The 24,263-nt window shown below is 45.5% G+C and overlaps 1 protein-coding gene across 6 annotated transcripts in view; it reads left to right on the top strand.

Annotated features, from left to right (window-relative positions):
• The window catches only part of LOC137616684 (F-BAR domain only protein 2), a 184,766-nt gene that overhangs the window by 13,025 nt on the left and 147,478 nt on the right, over nt 1-24,263 (top strand). For all 6 annotated transcript variants that reach the window (XM_068346631.1, XM_068346632.1, XM_068346636.1 and 3 more), the window contains exons 2-5: nt 8,721-8,812; nt 21,278-21,494; nt 22,642-22,743; nt 23,291-23,446. In XM_068346631.1, the coding sequence (XP_068202732.1) occupies nt 8,721-8,812; nt 21,278-21,494; nt 22,642-22,743; nt 23,291-23,446 (567 nt within the window). The remainder of the gene's footprint in view (nt 1-8,720; nt 8,813-21,277; nt 21,495-22,641; nt 22,744-23,290; nt 23,447-24,263) is intronic.

The raw sequence follows: 24,263 nt of genomic DNA on the forward strand, positions 1-24,263 counted from the left end.
ACCAGCCCTCGCTGGCAGCAAAACCACGTTTTTCTCGTGGGGCAGGATCATCTTCATTGTTATCATCACCTTTCGTCGTCTTTGTTCAATTTTCCTTCAGGAACTAGGCTATCATACAGGGTTTTGGCTTTGGTTCAAATCATGTTGGAAAAAACCTGAAAATCCCTCCCTTAAATATGGACCCTTCAAATACTGACTCCCCATCCCCTGGATTTGCTGACTCCCCCCCGGCACTGTTGACGACTTCTGCTACTGAAATTAAGGAAAACTCTGTTGACGACCTTCGAACTAAAAAGGACCACTCTACTGATGTTAAAAAATCTAGCAATTTGGGTAACACAGGGAAACTACGATTCCTTCATGTTTCCCAAATCCCATTAGAGACAAATTATGATGATATATATAGAGCATTTGAGTGCTATGGATTGATAAAGGAAATACGGATGCGACTTGGAGATGAAAAATGGGACTCTTGGATATCTTTTGAAAGTCATGATGAAGCGTTTAATGCCATAAGTAATATTAGTAGTATCAAAATTAACGAATTGAACATCATGGGAGCTCTTTGTGATAAGGTCCCAAAGGAATTGGATGTGTACAAACCTGCTGATTGGTTTGAAAAAGATAGAAATGTACCCATGCCTTCACAGAGAAAACCCAAACCACCTATGTGGCTCTTAGCTGAACCTAAAGGGATAATAGGGAATTATTTTAAGATATGTAAGTTTATCCAAAAAAAAGTAGGAACCATAGCACCTGGAGATATATCTCGTTTTGGGAAGAACAGTTATCTCATCCATGCCAAATCTTCGACTCAGTCTGCAATACTGTCTAACTTACAGACAGGCAGTGATGAAATTACATTGGAAATGAAACCTCATCTAAATTTTAGTTATGGAAGGGGAGTGGTCTTTAATAAGGACCTATACGAATTTACAGAGGAGGAGATACTTTCTATGTGTCCATTAAATGTATGGAAAGTGCATAAGGTTCCTGGAACTTCAATGATTATACTTACTTTCCAGGATGCTGATGTACCTTTCCATATTTTTATTGAAAATGAAAGGATTAAAGTTCGACCTTTCAAACAAAAGCCCCTGCAATGTTTTAATTGTTTTAAATTTGGACACCCATCCAAAGTTTGCAAAAATGGAAAAATGTGTGGTATTTGCTCCAAAACTTATCATGGAGAATGTACACTTGAGGCCAGGTGTTCAAATTGCAATTTGAATCATAAATCAACTGATAGGATATGCGAACTGTATAAGTTGGAGGAAGCTGCCCTAAACAAATCAAGTTTAGAACACATAAGTGTGGGACATGCAAAAAGAATGTTGAATAAATCAACCAGCTATGCAAAGGCCTTAAAATCAAAGGTAAATTTACCACAGGAGACAGCAACCCCACCTAGCACTGCCAGTAATTCTAAGAAAAGAAATACAACCTCTGATGATAAAGTACTGCATGACAAAGTAATCGTATTGCCCTCTGAGGCTTTGCCACAGCGTATTAAAAATGGGTCATTGCCCATTTCTGTACAGCCTTCGTCCCCCATTACTAACATTAGTACTAACCTCTCCCAGGCCATGTCCTTGCCTGATTTGATGGAGATGCCACCTGACACTAAGTTACCAGGTGCACCTGTATTGGGGAAGGTGCAAAAACCTGGTAGCTCAAAACCTACTAATCGGAAAAGAGAGAGACCTCCATCTCTCTCACCCCCTTCCATAAGAAATATCAAAATTACGACGTCAAATAAATATGATGATTTGTCTGTTGATATTTCTGATCTGGAAGTCAATTTAAATAAATCTGAAATTCAAGTGGAGGTCCACCAACCTCCTCAACAATCAGATCAAAAAGACAAAAAGAAAATCATAAATTCTAAACCCAATCTATCAAGACCTTCTTTAATAAAACCACCTAAAAATAGTGTTAGATCAAAAACTGCTAATGGGAAGACTCCATCCAAGGGGTCTACCAAATTATAAACCATAGTTTTTTCCTCCATTTTGCAATGGAATTGTCAGGGTTTAAGGGCCAAATATGAAGAACTTAAGCTCCTTATTCATGAGCATTCCCCCATAATTATTTGTCTACAGGAGAGCAAACTTGATCATAATACCCCATGTCCTCGCGAATACATTAGTTATAGGACACCATATGATCACCAAGTGGGGAGCCATGGCGGAAGTCTCATATACGTTCGTCGAGATGTTCCCCAAGTTTCTCTGTCTATTCGTACACCTCTGCAGGCAGTGGTTGTACAGATCGACATAGGGCGAAAATATACAATTTGTTCTCTGTACTTGCCTCCAAATGATAACATTTTGTATGACAACTTAGTGGAGGTGATTCAACAACTCCCTCAACCTTTTCTTTTACTTGGAGATTTGAATGGTAGACATCCTTTGTGGGGTGATGTTTTAGCAAACACGAGGGGAAATATCATATCATCAATTGTGGAAAATGAAGATGTGGGACTCCTTAATACAGGAGAGCCCACACACTTTCATGTCCAGACAGGTACCTTGTCATGTATTGACCTAGCAATCGTAAGCTCTAATTGCCTAATAGACTTCGATTGGAGAACATTAGATGATTGGCATACTAGTGATCACGCACCAATCATTATAAACACCAACAATGGTCCACCTTTACAGGGATCGCCACGATGGAATCTTGACAAGGCGGACTGGGGTAAATTTCGTGAGCTAAGCGAAATTGAGGGGGATGCAGGACAAGTTGAAAATATCGATGATGCCATAGACTTACTGAATGGAACTCTCCATACAGCAGGAGTCAATTCAATTCCAAAAACAACAGGGTTATTCAAACGACGACCAGTCCCGTGGTGGTCTTCAGAACTAACTGCCCTGCACAGAGCCACAAGAAGATCTTTAACACGATTGCGTAGACGCAGAACTGATGAGAATTTAATTATGTACAAGAAATGTAGAGCACAGTTCCGTCGTGCCATGAAAGAAGCAAGGCGCCAGTCATGGATGTCTTTTGTTTCCTCCATTAACAGTAGAACACCACCATCTTCTGTGTGGAGGAAAGTAAAAAAGATAGCTGGCAAATTCACCCCCAACCCACCACCAGTGTTGAAGGTGAATGGCCAGTATGTAACTGAAGCAAAGGAAGTTAGCAATGCCCTGGCTAATCATTTTTCAAATGTATCCAGCAAGTGTGAAGGAGCCCCTGGTCACCAGTATAGGAGCGCTGAAGAAAAGAAAATTTTAAATTTTGCAACAAGAAGGGAAGAGTCGTATAATTCTCCTTTCACTGAAAGAGAATTTGATTCCGCACTTGCTCATTGCAACGATACAGCCCCTGGACCCGATGGAATTCCATATGCAATGATTAAACATGTACATTTTAATACAAAGCTATTTATTTTAAGTATTATTAATAGAATATGGCATGATCATAGTTACCCAAGTGTTTGGGAACTAGCCATTATTTTAGCCTTTTTAAAACCCGGTAAAGACAAGTTTTTAGCAGCAAACTATCGTCCTATTGCATTGACATCTTGTTTATGTAAAATCATGGAGAAGATGGTCAATGCAAGGCTGATATGGTACCTTGAAAAGAAAGGTATTTTATCACCGATTCAATGTGGATTCCGAAAAATGCACTCAACGACTGATGTGTTGATACGACTAGAGTCTTCTATTTGTGAAGCCTTTGCTTCCAAACAGCACCATGTTACAGTATTTTTTGACCTTGAAAAGGCATATGATACCACATGGAGATATGGTATACTTAAAACCATTCATGAATTGGGATTGAGAGGAGAGCTGCCACTATTTATTCAGGCATTTCTTTCACGTAGAGTTTTTCAAGTGAGAGTTGGGGAAACACTATCTGAGAGTAAGTGCCAGGAAGAAGGAGTTCCTCAGGGTAGTGTGCTGAGTGTAACCCTTTTTGCACTAGCAATTAATGGGATATCCAAAGCCATTCCCCAGGATGTTCTCTCAACATTATTTGTGGATGATCTCTCAATATCATTTGCTGGCACTAGAATGGCAATGGTTGAGAGAAAAATCCAACACTCTATTGATAAAATTATCCAGTGGGCTGACATGAATGGATTTAAGTTCTCGACAAGTAAAACTACCGTTGTCCATTTTTGTCGTATCCGGGGAGTACATCCAGACCCGGATATATACATTAAAGGTCAACGGATACCATGTGCAAGAGAAGCTAAATTTTTAGGTTTGATATTTGATTGTAGGCTGACATGGGTTTCTCACTTAAAAGCATTAAAAGCTAAATGTGTTGAAGCTCTGAATATCTTGAAAGTATTGTCCCATACATCGTGGGGGGCAGACCGCAATACTATTTTAAAATTATACAAGGCCTTGATTTTTTCCAAAATTAGTTATGGTTGTGAGGTATATTCTTCAGCCACCCCAAGCCGGTTAAAAATATTAGACTCGATACATCATGCAGGTATTAGATTGTCTACTGGAGCTTTTAAAACCTCGCCTATCCCAAGTCTCCTTGTTGATGCTGGAGAGTTACCTCTAGACCTATACCGAATGTCTTCCATTCTTCGGTATTGGTTTAGATTGCAAAGACTCCCTAACTCTCTCGCCTTTCAGACTGCAAGCCTTGTAAGACACGCATCATACTTTGAGTTGCACCCAAAATCTCCTCAACCTTATGGCTTTCGGGTGAAACGATTATTAAATAGTCTGGATTTAATTAGAAATAAGGTACTTCCATTCAAGGTATCACCAACGCCTCCATGGAAGTTACCAGAGATATCTTTTTGTAAATATTTTATTGGAGATAAGAAGAATATGTCAGACCTAGAAGCCAGGTCTCTTTTTAATGAACATGTTAGAGAACATAGAGGATCAACTTTTATCTATACTGATGGCTCCAAATCTGATGCTGGCGTTGGATTTGGAGTACATAGTAATGGTTTTAATTGTAGAGGTGCACTTCCTCTGACCGCTTCCATATTTACTGCCGAACTGTATGGCATATTAACCGCTATTGAGAAAATAGCGTTGGAGAAGGAGGGTAATTTTACAATTTTTAGTGATGCAAGGAGTGTCCTTCAAGCTATGGAAGTTTTTAATTCTAATAACCCTTTAGTTTTAAAGATTTTAGAATGGCTTTTCATAATTGGACGGAGAGGTATAACAGTTCAATTTTGTTGGGTTCCAGCACATGTAGGTGTGTCTGGGAATGAGAAGGCAGATTCACTGGCTAAGGAGGCTGCATCAGAGTTGCTGCCAAGAAGGTATCCCATTCCCTGTGATGATTTCTTACCTGACATCAAGAAATTGGTTTGCAATAAATGGCAACAGCAATGGGATAGTCAAGATGGCAATAAAATGCGAGAGATAACAAATGACATATCTCCTTGGAGGTATAATATGATGCCCCGAAAATGGGAGACGTCTCTTTGTCGTCTCCGTATTGGTCACACTCGGTTTACACACGAGTTTTTGCTGAAGGGCCAACACCAACCATATTGTGACGACTGTGTAGTACCTCTAACAGTAAGGCATTTGTTGACCGAATGCCCCAATTATAACAACTTGCGGAATAGATATTTGTTTGAGGCTCGAGGTGAGGGTGGCAGGTTCATCCTTGCCAAGATTCTTGGAAATGATGTGTCCTACCATGCAAGTGGCATTTTTAGATTTATTTCAGAAGCAGGTTTTCTGAAAAATATTTAACTTTTATTACATTCAACTTTTATGATTTTAATTGAATACTCTTTTATTTTTTATTTTATTTTATCTTTTATTTTTGTATACATAAATTAAATGTTACCGGCGTCAATGACCTCAGATGTCAGGATGCCTGAAAACTTTGAATCAATCAATCAATCAATCAATCAAATCATGTTGGTATCGAGACTAACCTTTTCCCGTCAGTCTGAAATCCACATTGATAATGCATTCTCCATTTGCATAATCCACTTATTATGAGGAGTCACAACGCGCTTAGTGTCCTTGGAGAACGTTATTGAGACAGTTTTACAGATTTTCATTTCATTTTTTATGTAGCGAACCGTCGATTCATTCACTCCGTAAATGTGGGCAACAGATGCATAGCTACTGCCTGCCTTAAGCATGTCCAATAATTTCACTCTCATTCACCATCATAATTTTTCTTTCTTCTTTGGTTCACTAGAGAATGTAGAGAGTAGAGGATGTTTAGGAGCCATTTTCAAGGGCATCACAAGCAATATTTTGCACTAAAGAAGCTCAAGAGAACAGCTGAATGTTCCATGTGGCAAGACTAAGCAACACGAGCAAGAGAGAATAATGAATATGGTCTCCCTCTGCGGGGCGCATGGCATGGAGAGATGCTGAGTAAAGCGTCTCGGCGGCTCGGCCAATCAGCTTGCAAGATTCCGGAGCCGAGATGGCCAGGGAGTCAAAGAGGTGGATTTTGAGTTGCGCGCCGTCTCCGTGTTGATACCTGATGTTCTAATGTACTCTCCCTGCCTTCTGCTAGCGCCCGCGTAACTTTCGCACCATTTTTTCTTAATTTTTGATGAATATTTTTGAAAAATCTGCGATGCACTGTGGGCGCGAAACTTGAGGTGCGAAGTGGCGAAGGATTACTGTATTTCTGCTCAGGTAGAGCATGCCAAACAACTGTCTTTGTTAACACTCGAGGATATTGTGGTAGTGACCAAGAAGTGGAAGAAGGTGAGCCAAGACTCCCTTCTCCACAGGGCTGTTGCATCTCGACCTATCTCGTTGTCACCTGCTGGGCACATGGCTTCTCCAGCAGTGATACAAAGGCCATAAGGCTGTTAAGGATGGCCAGAGGCAGTTCAACGCTAAGATAATCCCTAAAGGCAGGTTTGCAGGGGAGAAGACCAGAGGATGAGGGGGGAGACCTGGCAGATGTGATTGATGTTCCCGCTATGGTTGGCATTCTCCCCACAGTACCATCAGTCATAGGCATGTCAGCCCTGAACAAGTTTGTGTTACAAACGTCGTTCGAGATGGAGACCGCAGCCACAGTCAGACAGACTATCAGGCCTCTGGACTTCATGTCGATGATCGATTTTAAGGAAGTGTACTTCCGGATCTCATTCCATCCTGCCTCCAGGAAGTGCCTCCACTATGTTGTGACCAACAGTGTACCAGTTCACGGTTCTTGGTTTCGGACTCTCTCGCAGGACTATTAGCATCGGATCGAGGATGGAGGTTACGTGTTAGTCTGGGAAGGAAGTGAAGAATGACGGGTCTTTTCTTATCCTTGGGTAAAGCATAGAAAATCCTGTCAGCGGAATTGGGTTCGACTGCAGGTAATCTTCAATCAGCCTGCAGCTGTTCTATAATGCAATATAGAAGTATCATTCCCCACACTCCGTACGACATGGAGTGTGTAGTACCAGGCAATTCTGTTGGTATACATGTGCCACATGGTATGAACCAGACAGGGAGAGGTGGAGGCAACTAACTTCCAAAGTCCAGGACACGGCACTTCAGTAAGTACTTGATTCAAACCAGGCAAACCCAGTAGTACTGTATACATATATCTCATCATTACAACACAGATTTTCTGTTCATTATCCATATCACAGGCCTGGGACTCGCTGGTGTAATCACACCATGGGTGCACGAGATGCAAGGAACTTTAACTCTTAAAACTTACTGAGTTCGAGTTTGAGTCCCAGGATAAGTTTCTAGTCATTTTGCACACTTATTGATGAGTCTCTTATATAAAGGACAAAGATTTGTACTTGTATCATAGCAAATGACAAATTTGGAGATGATTTATATTTTTCCTAACGATACCAACCTAAGCCTTTTACTCATACTTTCCTGCCATCACCGACCCTCTAGAATGTCCCAGCTGCAATCAATGTGACTACTCAGTGAGCAAGCATTGGGGCAGGAGTTCCCTGCTCCCATCAAAGTGTCTACTCTGTGAGTAAATAGGGGGAGAGACTTCCCCGCTCCCATCAAAGTTACTCAGTGAGCAAATAGGAGAGCAGGACATCCCTGCTCCCATCAAAGTGACTATTCAGTGAGCAAGTACGGGGTGGGGGCGGGGACTTCCCCTCTCCCATCAAAGAGACTACTCAGTGAGTAAAGTCCCGCTCCCATCAAAGTGACTACTCAGTGAGCAAGTAGGGGAGCGGGACTTGCCCGCTCCCATCAAAGTGACTACTCAGTGAGCAAGTAGGGGGGAGAGACCTTCTCGATCCCATCAAAGTGACTACTGTACTCGGTGAGTAAGCAGGGTTCCAGGCTTCCCTGTTCCCAGTCGGTAACTACTGACCGTTTGTTAACGCCTCATTATTAAATATTAACTGCCACGTATTACAGCTACGCTTTCATCTTTCCTATGTAAAGGACCCAGGTTTGTATTATTAGGAAATCTGCAAATTATCTCCAAATTCGTCATATCTTGGGGTTTAATTTTTAACTTATTTTTTTTATCATTATGATTTAATATACAGTACTCTATATTTTATCATTATGATTTAATATACTCTATATTTTATCATTATGATTTAATATACTCTATATTTTATCAGGAGTCAAGTTTGACTCATTGGGTTGGTGAATCTCCATCCTTTTAATGATGTTTGGTTTAAAGATCTTAATGAATGTAGTCAAAGGGTAAAAGATTTTGTGGTGAAGGGATTATCCACCTTGAAAATGTTTAGTTGTAATGTTTTCACTTTTAAGACAATGCTTAAAAATTTTAATTTTGAATTTCAGGGGGAAGAACACAATGGCTGGAATGTTTTGTATCAGAATATGAAACAGGGCCAAACAGCCAGCAAGGAATTGGCAGAATTTTTTAAGGAAAGGTGAGTACTGCACTTTGTTAGGAAGTTTTTTTTTATTTAGATTTTGTTCCTCTTCCATAAAACAAACCTTCGACCTTTAATAGGAGTATGACTTCAGCGAAGCTGGAATGGTCGTCAAGCTCCCACCCAACAGATATCGCTACCTTTACAATGAATTATGGTTTATGTGGGGGGAAAAAAGCATTATGGGTTGTGTGAAAAGAAAATAAACTCATTTAAATTTATAATAAATTGTAAGATTTTTGTTAACCTCAAGTGGCCCCCCCATAAAATGACTTTGTTCCAACACGGAGTACTTACCTCGAACTACTTTCTTAGGAGTATCTGGGATCTCCTCCCAACCGACCAGAGTTTTGTGTAGTTTACCCTAGTCCCGTTTTCTTTGAGGGGTAACCTCAGGTGGAGTGATACGTGCCCTGAGGCTAACCCCGGGTCAGAGAGCATGCTTGCTCAGGTCTCGATCTCCAGTAAGTTCTCTGGTCGCATCGCGATAACATCTCGACGCTCTCTCCTTATCCAGTGCGACCCTTTGTGTCCCCGACCTCCTTTGTGTCTCACGCGGTCCCCACGTGGACCCATTGTGTTCATTCTATACCCTTCCCTACCCTTCTCCTCCGTGTTCGTCATGTAGGGGCAGCTTATGTTCTCCTACAGCCACGTGTCCGGAGTGCGAGTCCTGGAACGAGGTGCAGTGGGTGCTCTTCGGCACCAAAAAGAAGAAGGCATCCTAGAGGTCACATAGGAAGCCGAGCCTCTCCTCGCCGCTTACTTCTCCCGATGCCTCGTCGGATAGAGCTTCCCATTGCTCTTCCCCAGGAGTCTGAGTGGGTGCGGTATAGCACCAAGAAGAAGTAGGCGACGAAGAGGTCGCCTAAGAAGCCGAGTGTCCCTTCCTCCCTTGCTTCGCCGGGCGTCTCGTCTGACCGAGCTGCCCTACCACCCTCCCCTACCCAGAGTAGGGGACGAGGTAAGTCCATTGTGACTTAATCTGGTATTGTTTCTTTTAACAGGTAATGACGCAAGACCCTGCCCGCAGTAGGGAGTCAAGTAGAGGTACTAGAATAGGAGTAACATTTCATAATCCTGCACCTGTTTATGTTGCTGGTCAGCCTGGTGAAGACTGTCAAAAGCAGGTGTACCTGAGTAAATTATCTAGTATAAAATCAAGGGGTCGTGCCCAGTTCCCTTGACTGTTTACCTGTTGCCCAGATTTCTGGGTATTCCACTGTTTGATCTTTTTGTGTTGTGAACGTTGAAGTGTGGTCGGCATTTGGACACTAGGTAGTCTGCGTGCTACATCTGGCCACAGTTCGCAAACCACTACACCTTCACCTTGACTTCTGGCCGGCAGAAAGTACAGACGTACTTATTGGTATCCTCATCTGGCTGTTTTGATCTTTGTCTTTCAGTGTGGATAAATTATTTTTCAGACAGTCATGTTTGAGGGACATTAATGGAAGAAGCCAAGGATATGCATTGTTTCCTGATAGCTATTTGTCCCGTAACCGAAATACAAACCACGCTATTTACATTGGGTTTACCTTTTAGCGTAGCTGAAATGACGAGCCAATAGTTTTTAACGAGGGTTAATTACCCCCGCGCTAGTTAGCGGGGGGTAGGGGAAGGGTAGCTTGCTACCCCTCCCCCCCACACCGGTGATTTGCTTCACTTCACTTTTGGCTCCGGCGATGAACAGACGTGTCTGTTCATCGTCCTCGTTGACAGCCTTTAATCTTTTTTCTGCTTTTTCTCTACAGCGTGTGTGTGTGTTTGAAGTTGGCCGCCTTTGTTATTGCTATGCGTACGTGCCCTGGTATTGCCGGCCGCCCTTGTGGTCTCTTTATGTCGGCCACGGATACGGATCCTTACACCCTTTGCCCGCAGTGTCGGGGTCGACGGTGTGACCAGGAAAACATGTGTAGTGAGTGCAGGGAGTGGTCTGCCTCCCAGTGGAAGAGGTTTGGCTGCCGGCGTAAGAAGTAGTCCAAGAGAGACCGTTCTCCTTCTGGGGTTGCCTTGAAGGAGGAAGGTTCTCGGGACTCTTCTTTCGTCGCACAAACCTCCTCCGAAGCTCCCCCTCGTTCGGCTCCTAAGGAGAGTCGGCCGAGTGGTAGCGCAGGCCCTAGTTCTGTTTCCCGACCTTGGGTGGGGGGAGAAGGCGTCGCCTCCCATAGCGGGGCGGTTCCCCCTCCTCCTCCGGGGGAGGTTATTGATAATTCACTGTCTAATGATGATCTTTTACAGATTTGGGCTTCCCTGGGGCTTAAGGGCTTGCCCTCCAGGGTTACACTGATTGACCTTGTCCAGTTGGGGGCCGCCGTTAAGCGGTCGGCAGTGATAGCAGAGGTAGACCCTCTGTCTATCGTCGACGTCGTGGTGGCAGAGGCCTCCGACGGGGCGGGGCAATCCTCTGCATGTGCAGTTGAGGATGTTGGTGCTGATGGCTCTCCTCCCCCTTCCGTACATCCTTCGAAGGGGGAAGGGAGTCCTGCGGGCTCGTCTGCTGTCCAGCTTCCCTCTAAGGGGAGTGCCTTGACTGAGACTCCCCTTCGGAGGACTGATGGTCCTGATGATCTTCCTCGTGGCCGCCTTCGCCGTAAGGCTCACCGTCCGCTGCGTCGCAAGGGCCTCCCTTCCCCTTATAAGGGTGTTGAGAGGCGCCTTTTTGGATCTTCTTCTTCCGAAGGGGACTCTCCTAGTCGTATTCAGCCTACAGCTCCAGCTTCTTTAGACCTCTCTGGAGATCGGTCTCCTACTCCTGCTAGAACTTCACCTTCTGGGGACCTCGTCACCCGACGGGCAACGGTCCCTTCGGGGCAAAGGAATTCTTCCCTTTCACGTGCAGCGTTAGTGCACAGGCGCTCTCCTGCTCGTCAATGCTGTTCTGCTCGTCAGCGCTCACCTGTTCGCCGGCGCTCTCCTGATGTTCGCCCTCCTTCTCGCCAGCACTCTCCTGAGGACATCCTTCATCCTGTTGTTCCTGAAGAGCGCTCAGCGCGCCAGCGTTCCCCTGCTCGCCCTTCTGCAGTGTTAGCGCACAGGCGCTCTCCTGCTCGTCAGCGCTCTTCTGATCGTCAGCGCTCTCCTGTTCGTCAGCGCTCTTCTGAGGATCATCGCCCTCTTGCTCGCCAGCGCTCCCCTGTGGTCTCTGAATATCCTGCAGTCCCTGTTGGGCACCCTGCACGCCATCAGTCTCCTGAGCTCTCTCGCGATCCTCAGCTTGTTCCTGCACAACATCGCCCGCGTTCTCCAGCGCGTGTTTCTAAAGCACATGTTCGCCCACGCGCCTACGCTCTTCCTGTTCCTGTTCGTAAACGCGCCGCGCCAGCTGTTCCTTCTGTTCGTGAACGCGCCGCGCCAACTGTTCCTTCATAGGATTTCACGCGTCGCCCTCATGCTCGCCACCGATCACCTGCTTGCCAGCGTTCACAGACGATTCTACAATCGCCTGCTCGTCAGCGTTCTCCTACGCGTCAGCGATCACCTGACCATCGGCGATCTCCGGATCGCCCGCGTGACTTAACGCCTGCGCTCACGCGCTCTCCAACGCGTCGTTGCCCAGAGATTCTGGAAGGACATGGTTCGCCCTCTGCTAGCTTGCCCTCGCGCGATCGTTCACCTGCGCGCTATCGCTCTCCAACGCGTCACCATGCGACAACGCGCCATCGCTCGCCTGCGCACCAGCGTTTGCCAGCGCACCACCGATCGCCTGCTCGCAATCGCTCTCCCTCGCGCTACAGGTCTCCGGACCAACGTCGCCAGCGATCTTCGGAGCATTCTCACTCGCCCACGCGGCAGCGCGCTCCCTCGCCATCGCGCCAACGCATTCGTTCGCTGGCTTGCCCACACGCTCGTTCGCCTGTACGCCTGCGCGACCGCTCGCCTGCGCGCCCGTGCGACCATCGTTCGCGTCGAATTTCACAGCCAGTGATAGCAGCAGGAACGCGTGTTCCCAGACAGCGCTCTGGATTGCCTCCATCTAAACACAGGACTGTTGTGCAGGACAGGGAAGACACTGCAGAGAGGTTAGTGCGTCTTTCTCCCCCCCTTTCTTTTCAGGCAGGTCCAGTGGTGTCCACTCCGAAGGATCGCCCGATCCCTTTCCCTCCAGCGAGGATTTTGGACTCTGTGTCCGTGGAACAACAAACTTGGTTTGGTCCTCTGATGCGGGCGTTAGTGAGGGTAATGAAACCAGCACTCGCCGATCAGGGCAACAAACCAACGGCTGCCTCTCCTACGCTGAAGAGAAAGAGAGGAGTGGTCTTCGTGGTTACTTCCCCCAGGGCGAAGTTGGTTCCCAAGAGGTCTGTCTGGAAGGCCCCTTCTCCTGCTCGAGCATTTTCTCCTTCTCCCGTGGACGAGGCTTTTCCGTCCTCGGGTGAGTCCAGTGAAGCGATAGTCTTCCCCTCAGCACCAAGGGGCGAGCCTTCTCTTCATGGAGGAGAATCGTCTCGCGCGGAAGGGGCTCTTCGAACCTCTTTGTTGGGATCCTGTATCCCTCCCTGTATCCACTTGGACGAAGTGGTCGAAGTTCAGAAGGCCCCTAAGTCCAGTGCGGCTCTGCCCTGGTCTCGGGGTCTGAAGAGTGCCAGATCCAGGGCCAACGCCCAGCTCGCGATTCCTGCCTCCTCCAGTTGTTCCTCTGCCGGGAATAAACTCATCCCTCCTCCTCGTCTTCAGCAGAGGAGGTATTTCGAGATCTTGGGTGAGTCCAGTCTCGCTCTTCCGCTCCATCACTCCGTGGAGGAGCTGGTGAAGGGAGTTCCCCTTGAGAAGCTCTCTGCCCGGCAGGTGTCGTTCTCGGCGGAGGAGATCATGAGCCATGAGAAGGTCGCGAAGTGTGCCATGCAGGCCACTTCGTGGCTGGATTTTTGGCTAGGAACTCTGGGCATCCTATTGCGCTCCGACGACTTGTCTAAGGAGACCAATAGGAAGGCCCTGGAGACCTTTTTACTCTCGGGCACCCGCTCCATCGAGTTCTTGGCGCACCAGGTCACCACCCTGTGGGCCAACTCGGTGTTGAAGCGACGCGATGCGGTGACCGAGAGATTCCATCCGAAGGTCCCCGCCGTGGATGTGTGTAGGCTCAGACATGCTTCCCTTCTTGGGGAGAATCTGTTCGAGCCACAGGACATGGAGCGAACGGCTGAGAGGTGGAGGAAATCTAGCATGGACTCCCTCCTCCATAGGTCCCTTACAGCTTGGCCCTATAAGCCTCCAGCTCCGCCGCCGCAGCAGCAGCAGCCTCGTAAGGCTCCGAAGCAGGCACCGTCAGTTAAGAAAGTGGTGTCTAAGCCCCAGCCCTTTCCAGCCAAGGTCAAGAGGGGCGGCAAGTCCTCCAGGGGAGGCAAGACTCCTAGGGGTAGCGGCTGCGGCCGCAAACCCTAGTGGTGGCAGTCCCCCTGCGTGTCCACCTGTGGGGGGATGCCTTCAGCGTTGCGTCCGCAGGTGTCAGCAACACGGGGCCGATGCATGGACGGTCTCAGTGATCGGCCAAGGCTATCGCGTCCCGTTCACAACATCTCAACCTCCCCTGACAGCGAATCCAGTGTCGTTGAGCTCCTATGCCACGGGGTCGGCAAAGGGGCTAGCCCTTCGGGCAGAAGTCGAGACCATGCTAAAGAAGGGTGCTCTCCATGAGTCGTCGATGGCTCCCCAGGCTTCTTCAGTCGACTCTTTCTTGTAAAGAAGGCGTCTGGAGGCTGGAGACCTGTCATCGACCTCTCGGCTCTGAACGGGTTTGTCAAGCAAACCCGGTTCAGCATGGAGACAGCGGACACGGTCAGACTTACGGTGAGACCACAAGACTTCATGTGCACACTGGATCTAAAGGACACGTACTTCCAGATCCCAATCCATCCGTCTTACAGGAAGTACCTGAGATTCTGCCTAGACGACAAGATCTACCAGTTCAAGGTGCTGTGTTTTGGTCTCTCCACAGCTCCTCAGGTGTTCACCAGAGTATTCACCCTGATTTCATCTTGGGCGCACAAGAACGGCATTCGTCTCCTTCGTTATCTGGACGATTGGCTGATCCTAGCAGACTCGGAGTCGACCCTTCTTCGGCACCGAGACAGGCTTCTAGGTCTTTGCCAGGGTCTGGGGATCGTGGTAAACCTCGAGAAGTCCTCTCTGCAGCCGTCCCAACGACTGGTTTATCTAGGCATGCTGATAGACACCAATCTCCACAAAGCCTTTCCATCAGACGACCGGTTAGCAAGGCTGAGGAGGGTGGCGGAACCCTTCCTCAGGCGAGAAGAGCTCCCCGCCCAGTCGTGGTTGCGTCTCTTAGGTCACCTGTCCTCCCGGGCTCATCTGGTTCCAAACAGCCGCCTTAGGATGAGATCCCTACAGTGGCGGCTCAAGTCCCGGTGGAATCAAGGTTCCGATTCTCCGGACATTCTGATCCCGATGGGATCTTTGGAACGAACGGACTTGCGGTGGTGGCTGGTCGACGAGAACCTGCGGAAGGGAGTGAGTCTTCTAGTCCTCCTCCCGGAATTGACTCTGTTTTCGGACGCGTCAAAAGAAGGGTGGGGGGCGCACGTTCTGAACCAGAGGGCCTCAGACCTTTGGTCAGAATCAGAAAAGTGCCTGCACATCAACCTGCTAGAATTGAAGGCCGTCTTTCTGGCTCTTCAGCAGTTCCAACGGTCCCTGGCGGGTCCCTCCGTGGTGGTGATGAGCGACAACAACATGGTAGTGGCTTATATCAACAAGCAGGGAGGCACTTTTTCGCAGCAGCTATCCCATCTTGCAGTAGAGATTCTGAGGTGGACCGAAGTCCACTCGATAACACTATCAGCTTGCTTCATTCCTGGCAAGAGGAATGTGCTCGCCGACAGTCTGAGCAGGGCCTCGCAGATAGTGAGTACCGAGTGGTCTTTGTATCCTCAGATAGCCAACAAAGTCCTGACTTTGTGGGGTTCCGCGACTGTGGACCTGTTCGCGACAGCGTTGAACTTCAAGCTTCCTCTGTACTGCTCCCCAGTCCCGGACCCCAAGGCACTCTGGCAAGATGCTTTCCAGCAACGGTGGGACAACATCGACGTGTATGCCTTCCCACCGTTCTGTCTGATGAGAAGGGTGCTCAACAGGACCAGACTATCGGTCAACTGTTCGATGACTCTGGTAGCTCCGCTATGGCATCACGCGGAATGGTTCCCGGACCTTCTGCAGCTCCTGACGGAGCTCCCGAGGGAATTTCCTCCACGACACGAGCTTCTCAGACAACCCCATTCCGACGTCCCTGACAAGGCCGTGGCCTCGCTTCGGCTTCACGCCTGGAGACTATCCAGCGTCTCCTCACGGAAAGAGGCTTTTCGCAACAGGTTGTGGAGAGAATGTCTCGGCACCTGCGAAGATCCTCTGAGGGAGTCTACCAGGCGAAGTGGAGAGTCTTTTGTGGTTGGTGTCGTGGGAGGGGTATCTCTCCACTCGATGCCACTAATCCAGCAATAGCGGACTTCCTCGTTTATCTGCGGGAGAAAATGCGCCTTTCTGTCTCGGCAGTGAAAGGCTATCGCTCAGCCTTAAACTTGGCCTTCAGGCTGGAAGGCGTGGATATTTCTTCCTCGCTAGAACTCTCTCTACTCATACGTAGCTATGAGCTTACCTGCCCCCAGTCGGAAGTGAGACCTCCTCCTTGGAACGTGGTTTGGGTCTTCAGGGCTCTTAAGAGACCTCCCTTCGAACCATTACGCCAGGCCTCCAATCGCCACCTGTCTTGGAAGATGGCTTTTCTACTCGCTTTGGCTTCGGCCAAGCGGGTTAGTGAACTTCATGGTCTCTCGTACGACATCGCCAATTCAAGGGGATGGGGGGAGGTAACGTTCAGGTTCGTCCCTGAGTTTGTTGCCAAGACTCAGAATCCTGGAGTGCCGGATCCTCGGTTCGACTCTTTCAGGATCGCGAGTCTCCGCTCTGTAACAAGCGACCCAGACCAGCTGCTACGATCTCCAGTGAGGTGTCTGAGGCACTACTTGAAGAGAACGGCTGCAGTCCGTCCTCAAGTGCGAGCTTTGTTTGTGAGCACAGGCAGGACTAAGGAACACCATCTCAGCTTGGATTCGAAGGGTTATCCACCATGCCTTGAATCCAGACCCTCCTCCGTCACGTCGCCCTAGGGCACACGATGTCAGGGGTGTTGCTACGTCCCTGGCCTTCAAGAGAAACTTCTCTGTGACGCAGGTACTTCAAGCTGGGGTCTGGAAGCGTCAGACGACCTTCACAGCCCACTACCTGCAAGGCGTGACCCACAGGAGCCTCGATACGTTTTCTATCGGCCCTGTGGTGGCTGCACAACAGCTGGTCTAACCTCAGGCTCCTTTATGGACAAGTAGCAGTAGGTTGAGGGCGTTGTTACCCGGTCTTAGGCTGCGTGAATGAAAGAGTATGTCTGACCCTTACTTCTTTCTTCATTCTCCCCTCTCTTGGGGAAGCAGCATCCTGGTCCTCGCATAGCTGACCTCGACCTCTGCAGGTAACCCATGCTTCTTTGTGCTCCTAGTATTAAGCTTAATACTGTTGCATCCCCCATACCTTGACGAGGTGGTATTGGGAACGTCCTATCCTAGATTCCTATCTAAAGGTCTCAAGGTCAACTTCATAGGACGAGTCACACTTTCCTCCACACACTGCTTATGTAGGCCACTCGCTAGGAACTTGTGAGGTGCAGGGGCTCCTTTTCTCAAGTGCTGCTCACTGAGGGATTGAGCCCCCGGGCAAAGCCGAAGTCATTAAGGCTGGGGACTTTAAACCCTTCCTAAGGGGTAAGTCACCCAATGTAAATAGCGTGGTTTGTATTTCAGTTATGGAACAAATGACAAATTCGAAGATAATTTGTATTTTTCCTAACCATACAAACCTTAGCTATTTACACATATATGCCCGCCATCCCTGGTCCCCAAGTGAAGTCCTACCTCTAAGTGAAGTGAAGCAAATCACCGGTGTGTGGGGGGGGGGAGGGGTAGCAAGCTACCCTTCCCCTACCCCCCCACTAACTAGCGCGGGGGTAATTAACCCTCGTTAAAAACTATTGGCTCGTCATTTCAGCTATGCTAAAAGGTAAACCCAATGTAAATAGCTTAGGGTTGGATGGTCAGGAAAAATACAAATTATCTTCGAATTTGTCATATTTGTGATGAAGTGGCTTTTGCTGCCTGCTGTAGCCTCGTCATCAGCAGTCTTATCTTGTTAGAAGACTCTTCTTACCTACTGACTTGGTTCATGAGAGATCCTACGGGAATTGGTTTCTTCCATTCCCCGCCCTTGATCTTCGGGAACAGGCCACCAGACTCATCTCGCCAGCAAGACTCGTTGTGCCCAGCAGACACATCTTGTCAGCAAGATTTGTCTTGCCCAGCAGACTCTTCATGCCTAGTTAACTCATCTGCAACTCCCGACGGAGATCCTGAGAGAACCCCCTCAACATCTTTCACAAAGTAATATCTTTGCTCTAATTTCACGCCTGTACACTATCCAATTCCTCCTCTCTCAGGGAGTCTCCCACAACAGGTTGCAAAGAGAATGTCTGCATACCTGGATAGATCTTTGGCTTCGGCTATTCCAAGCTAAGTGGACTTTAAGTTTGTATCATAGAAGGGTTATCCTTGCCCTTGATACTGTTATGCCAGCATTATGGGTCTTTCTCGGTTATCCTCGGGAGGAAAGCTTCTCTTTGTCTCGGCAATGAAAGGCCACCGCTAGTCCTTGAGCCTCGCCTTCATACCGTAAGGAATTAACCTTTCATCCATGTCAGCATCGCCCCTCATACAGAGTTTTGAGCCCACGGACCCTCAGTCAAAAAGGAGACCTCGTTCCAGGACTCAGAGCAGCAGAGGTCTCCTGACCTTGATGACAGGTCTCCTGCTCATGTTAGCTTTGGCCAAGAGAGTCTGTGAAGCTCATGGGATGTCCTTAATGTCTCATTCATGATGATGGGTCAAATAATGTACTACCTTGTTTATTGCAGCTCAAATCCCAGAATCCAAACCCTTCGGTCTGGGAGTCCTTTGCAGCATTATACTATGCCAAGGAGAAACTAGAGGCCCTTCCTCAAGGAAACTATGAGAGATTGTCTCGAGTATCAACACACTTCATCAGCACGAGGAAAATCAAGAGGAGTTCACAAAAAACACCATCTCTGCCTGGATTCGCAAGGTCATTGACCTCGCTCTGAATCCAGATCCTCCTCTAACACGGCAACCAGAGCACACGATGTCAGGGGCATTGCTTCGTCCCTGATGCTCAAACGAAACTACTCTGTGGTGCAGGTTCTACAAGCGTTCATGTGGAAGTGTCAAACGACCTTCACCGCCCACTACATGCAAGACATAACACACAGGAGACTCTATACGGTCTCTATCAGTCCTGTGGTGGCTACACAACAACTGGTTTAACACATCAAGCTTCTTGATGGAGAAGTAGGAGGAGGTTGAGGGCATTGGTTACCCAGTTTTAGTATGAGTGAATGATTAAGAAAGATTGGCTCTTGCTTTTCTTCATCCTCCCCTTTCTTAGGGAAATTAGCACCCAGTGTCCTCTGCAAAGCTGACCTCAACCAACTGCAGGTAAACCATTGTTCCCATGTGTAATCTGGTATTGTGTCGAGGGGGCTATTAGTTATGTCTTGGTGACTTTGGACTATTCCTATGACTCGGAAGAACTCTCATTTTGACAGTCAGATTGCTAGTAACACAAACACACAGCTTGTGTAGACCACAGAACATGCATAGCAAGGTTTTAGCGAAATTTAGGGTTTCCACCTACTATATGCTAGCACACACAGAGGAGAATCCCTGGGTCAAAGCCAAAAAGCCTAATTAGCAGACATGCATGTTCCGAATGGTTGAGTCAATCCCTATAAATAGCTTTGGTTTGTATTTCAGTTATGGAACAAATGATAAATTTGGAAGTAATTATTATTTTTCCAAATGTTACAAACCTGTAGCTATTCATACAAATTGGCCCGCCAGTATCAGTCCCCCTTTGAAGTCGTACCTCCAAGCAAAGCGAGGTTCACACCCCAGGTGTGCGAGTGAGAGAGGTAGTTACTACTCCCCGCTCCCCCACTAACTAAAAGTCTAATGGCTCGTCCTTTTCAGTACTTCTAAATTTTTAATTTTTATACAAAAGTAATTACAGTACCTGTACTGTATTTAGAGATTGGTTAAATGAACTATTGGATATCTGAATAGAAGATGTAAGTATGCAGCATAGAGAGAAGGCAGTACTGTATGTGGAAAATGTAGCATGTTTTTTTAAGATTTATGGAATGGGAAAAAAAAGAGGCAGACCTGACTCACTCCAAAGAGAAAATGGGTATTATAAGAATGCTTGTGGAAGTGATTGGTTTGGATGTAAGGAAGGCTGTTAAAAGGTGGAAGAATTCAAAGACATTGATATGCATATGGATTTCAAGCGTTAGCATGTTTGATTGAGATGCTGACCATGGTTTGTAAGATATGTCTGGGTAAGGAAGGGTTTTGGATGAATCAGTGAGAGAAATAGACGCTGCTGCTAGAATTAAGTGATATTACTCATTATATCTGTGAAAGTGTATGTTAGGATTTTTATTAAGAAAAATGAACTGATAAGTAGTAGACAACTTGGTTTAGAAGAGGTGTGATTTTTGTTTATCAAAAACCATTTGGGGAGATTTTTTAAAGTAAAATTGATAAGTTGTATGTAACATAAATGAACGTAGAGAAAGTGTATGGGAGAGTTGATAGAGAAGCAACATTGAGGGAGTTGAGATTTCCTGATTTGGAAGATAAGTTTGTGATGTATCCATGACTACTCAATATTTTCAAGGAGGAGCTGATGTAAGATGTTAACAAAAATGACGTTATTTGTAGATACAAGTCTGTTGGATAAAAAAAAGAATTGTAAATAAAGTTGTCATTTAGCATGGTTAATGTTATGTAGATGATATAGGAATATTGACTGTAACCCATTTATCTGAGCTTCCTTGCTTGTTAAGTAATCACTATTTTTGTTATTAGTGTGTGTTTGGAATCAAAGATTGTTACACAATGGAAATACAGTTGCAAAACAAACTGTGTAGATTGATGATTTGTAGCTATGAAACCATAATTATTCAAAGACCTTTTGAAATCTTTGTATATACTGTAGATGTATTTCATGGATAAAACTCCCTATATTATGGATACTTTATATAAAGATACCTGAATTCATTATATATATCCGTACTACAGTATAATTACATACTGTATCTTTATTTCCATAAAGTTATTTTTTCCAATATTTAAACTTTATATCTTGTCCTTTATAATGATACAAAGTTTGAAGTACTGTATCATTTCTACTCAGTGCTTTAATTTTCAATGGGTTTTTTGCACAGTAGTAAAGATTGATTTGTGTCACTCATATTTCTTTTCTTTCATAAGTGTTGTTGTAACATACTGTACTGTACTAATCCTTTGGCCTTTTTTTTTATGACAGGTGGTCCATTGATGAAACTTATTCCAAGTCTCTTGTTAAATTAGCCAACAAGGCTAGTACAAATACCGAAAAGGGAACTTGTGCTCCTATATTTGTGGTGCTACGTCAGTCGTCTGAAAAATTAAGTAACATTCACAGTCACACCGTCCAACGCGTCCAGGACTTAGTTAAGGAAGTAGTCAAGTATAGTGATGATCTTCATAAAAAGCAAAAAGGGGTAAGTATATAATTAACATTTATGATTTGCTCTCATGAAAGATATAAACTTATTAAATGGGTAAATTAGTTAAAAGGATACACACGCATTTTTATTAACCCTTTCATTCCCATCCTCATGTGAATAGAATTTTCACATGAGCCACAGGTCCTTTTATGGCTTACTTCAGTCAGCTTAGCTCAAATACTATTAGTGCTAAGATTTTAAATATTGATTAACGTTACCTTAGGATGACATATTTAGCCCTAAATGATAAAAAAAAAAAAAAACACCCAAATTGTAACTACATCAGCAACACCGTTACCTCCTATTCTGTAAAAATTTAGCATTTTTTTAACCTGTCACAGTTCTTCACCAATGACATTTATATCAAAATGATTGGATCATCGTGAAAGGTCAACCATCTCTACACAATTTCCACCTGATATAAAGACCTCAAACATATTTCTTATTTTTTCTGTTTAATTTGGAAAATTATTTAGCCAAAAACTTCACATTCATCATCCTTTTGATATATTTTTAAGCATCGCAAAAATATTCTACTTGCATTATGAAAAAGTTCAATCTTTCTGTGACATAATGCAACGAACTAGAAGGTCAGATCTGCTATACTGTTGTTTTGATGTCCCCAAAAGTGCTCATAAACCTTCTCCGCTAGATCAGCACATTCCACCTCGGCCAAAAGCACTGTACCCCCTAGCGTTAGCGGACACCCCCAAAGTTTGAGTGGGTTGATTAGGGCTGAACAAGTTCTGGGTATGTCATAAGATGAAGTAGAATAAAAAAGTTAGCAGAATAATAGCCATCTATATTTCATTTGGTATTTTGTTTATTTTACTGTTATAAAGGAAAGTGAAAGGGCTTTATGCCTAATGTGAAAACCACTCAGGTTTTGTTGATGTATAAATGATGAGCAGTACCAGCTGAACTCAGTTGAGTCCCTTGTTAGGCTGGGAGGAATGTAGAGAGTAGAGGTCCCCTTTTTTGTTTTTGTTTCATTTGTTGATGTCAGCTACCCCCCAAAATTGGGGGAAGTGCCTTGGTATAGGTATGTATGTATAAATGATGAGGTACATAGACTAATATTGAATTATCGTCAATAAATAATTCTTTGTTTCATCTGCTAATCAAACACTTTGTTTTCCAGGTGAAGGATGAAGAAAGCCAAACTGAAGAAATTGTCAAAACTATACAAACCACAAGTGGTTTGGCACAAAAAGCTCGAGAAACCTATAGTCAAAGGTGTCAGGTAAGTGAATTGTAGCTCTTAGGATGGTTGTTTGCAAGTGCATAAGTAGTGAAGTAATTTGTTTCTCAATTATGATTTTTTTTTATAGAAATTATTAATGGTGGCAGTATGATAGCCAAATTAGTCAAGAAGAAAGGAAGAGAGAGAGAGAGGAGGTTAATAAGGATAGCATAGATTAAGATTTGCAAGAACTTTAAGGAGAATATGAAGTATTTTAAAGAGTAGATACAGAATTGTAAAAAAATGTGAATATTTTTAAGACTCGTTGAGAGTGGATTATGAAATATATGCAGAGATGGAATGGGTCAGTCTATTTCTGATATTACCTAATGATTTGTTCATTAAGAACATAAAGAGAGCAATTTAGAAGTAAAGTGATAAAAACATCAAAACTAGATGGGCTTTCAAGTGAAATTCTGCAATTTAGTGGTGATAGTGTGGGTGGAGTTGCTGAGCCAGACATATTAGATAATTTGCATGTTTACTTTTTGAGTCTTTTGTATGTTTTGTATGCAATTCCACTAATTTAACATCCCAAAATTCTCAGGACCTGGAGAAGGTACGTAGAGATGGAGCCTCACCTAAAGATGTCGAGAAAGCCGAGGCTAAATTACGGAAAGCACACGATGAATACAGGGGCCTTGTGGAGAAGTATAATAATATAAGAGAGGAATTTGAAAAGAGGATGACCACTTCTTGCATGGTAACTAGCTTTTGTCAGAATGTTGAATCATATTTTACTTTGATATAATATTAAGTATGACTATGGAATGAATGTGACCATGTTTGTAATCTATCTGTTCCGGCACGAATACAAACCCTTGTCCTTTTCGAAAAAGAGTAGCTCAGCTTCTGCAAACCCAGCTGGAAGAAGAAAACTGATCCCGCATGGTAGGGAAGAGGGAGGCCACTTCCCTTGGCATGAGTTAACCTTTGTTTGTGTTTCTGTGCTTTTTCTTTATTTTGTGTTGGTGTTCGGTGTGTCACTTTGCTGCTGTGCGTGTATTTTCATGGAGCAATCCCATGTGATGCGCAAGTATCCTGGCCATAAAGGTCAGGGTTGTGGCACCTTCATCGAGTCGACAAGATTGACTTGTGTGCCGTGTAAGGGACAACAGTGCTCTTTTGCGTCTTTGTGCCTTGAGTGTAAGGACTGGCCGAAGGGTCAATAGGGACGTTATAACAGGAGGAGGAAGAAGAATAAAGAGATAGTTTGCCGCTTCATGGCCGAAGCAGGTTCATCCAACCTTGCTCCTTCCCCTTGTTTAGGTGTGAGTGTCCCTCCCACCTCAATTGGTGAAGGCAGTTGGTTTGTCCTCTTCTTCTCCCACGCCCATGCGTCCTGATCAAGGCGAGGCAACCCCAGGGTCCCTACCAGTAGCGTGTCCCTCTGTTTCTTCCCAGGTCCATCCTTCTTTGCATGAGGAGGCACTCAAGTATGTCTGGTTTTCTTATGGTTTCCAAGGTTCCCCAGTGTCCGAATCTTTTTAGACCCCGTCAGGACTGACACTACGTAGAGG

The sequence above is a fragment of the Palaemon carinicauda genome, chromosome 22 (genome assembly GCF_036898095.1).
Source record: "Palaemon carinicauda isolate YSFRI2023 chromosome 22, ASM3689809v2, whole genome shotgun sequence".
NCBI classification, from domain to species: domain Eukaryota; kingdom Metazoa; phylum Arthropoda; class Malacostraca; order Decapoda; family Palaemonidae; genus Palaemon; species Palaemon carinicauda.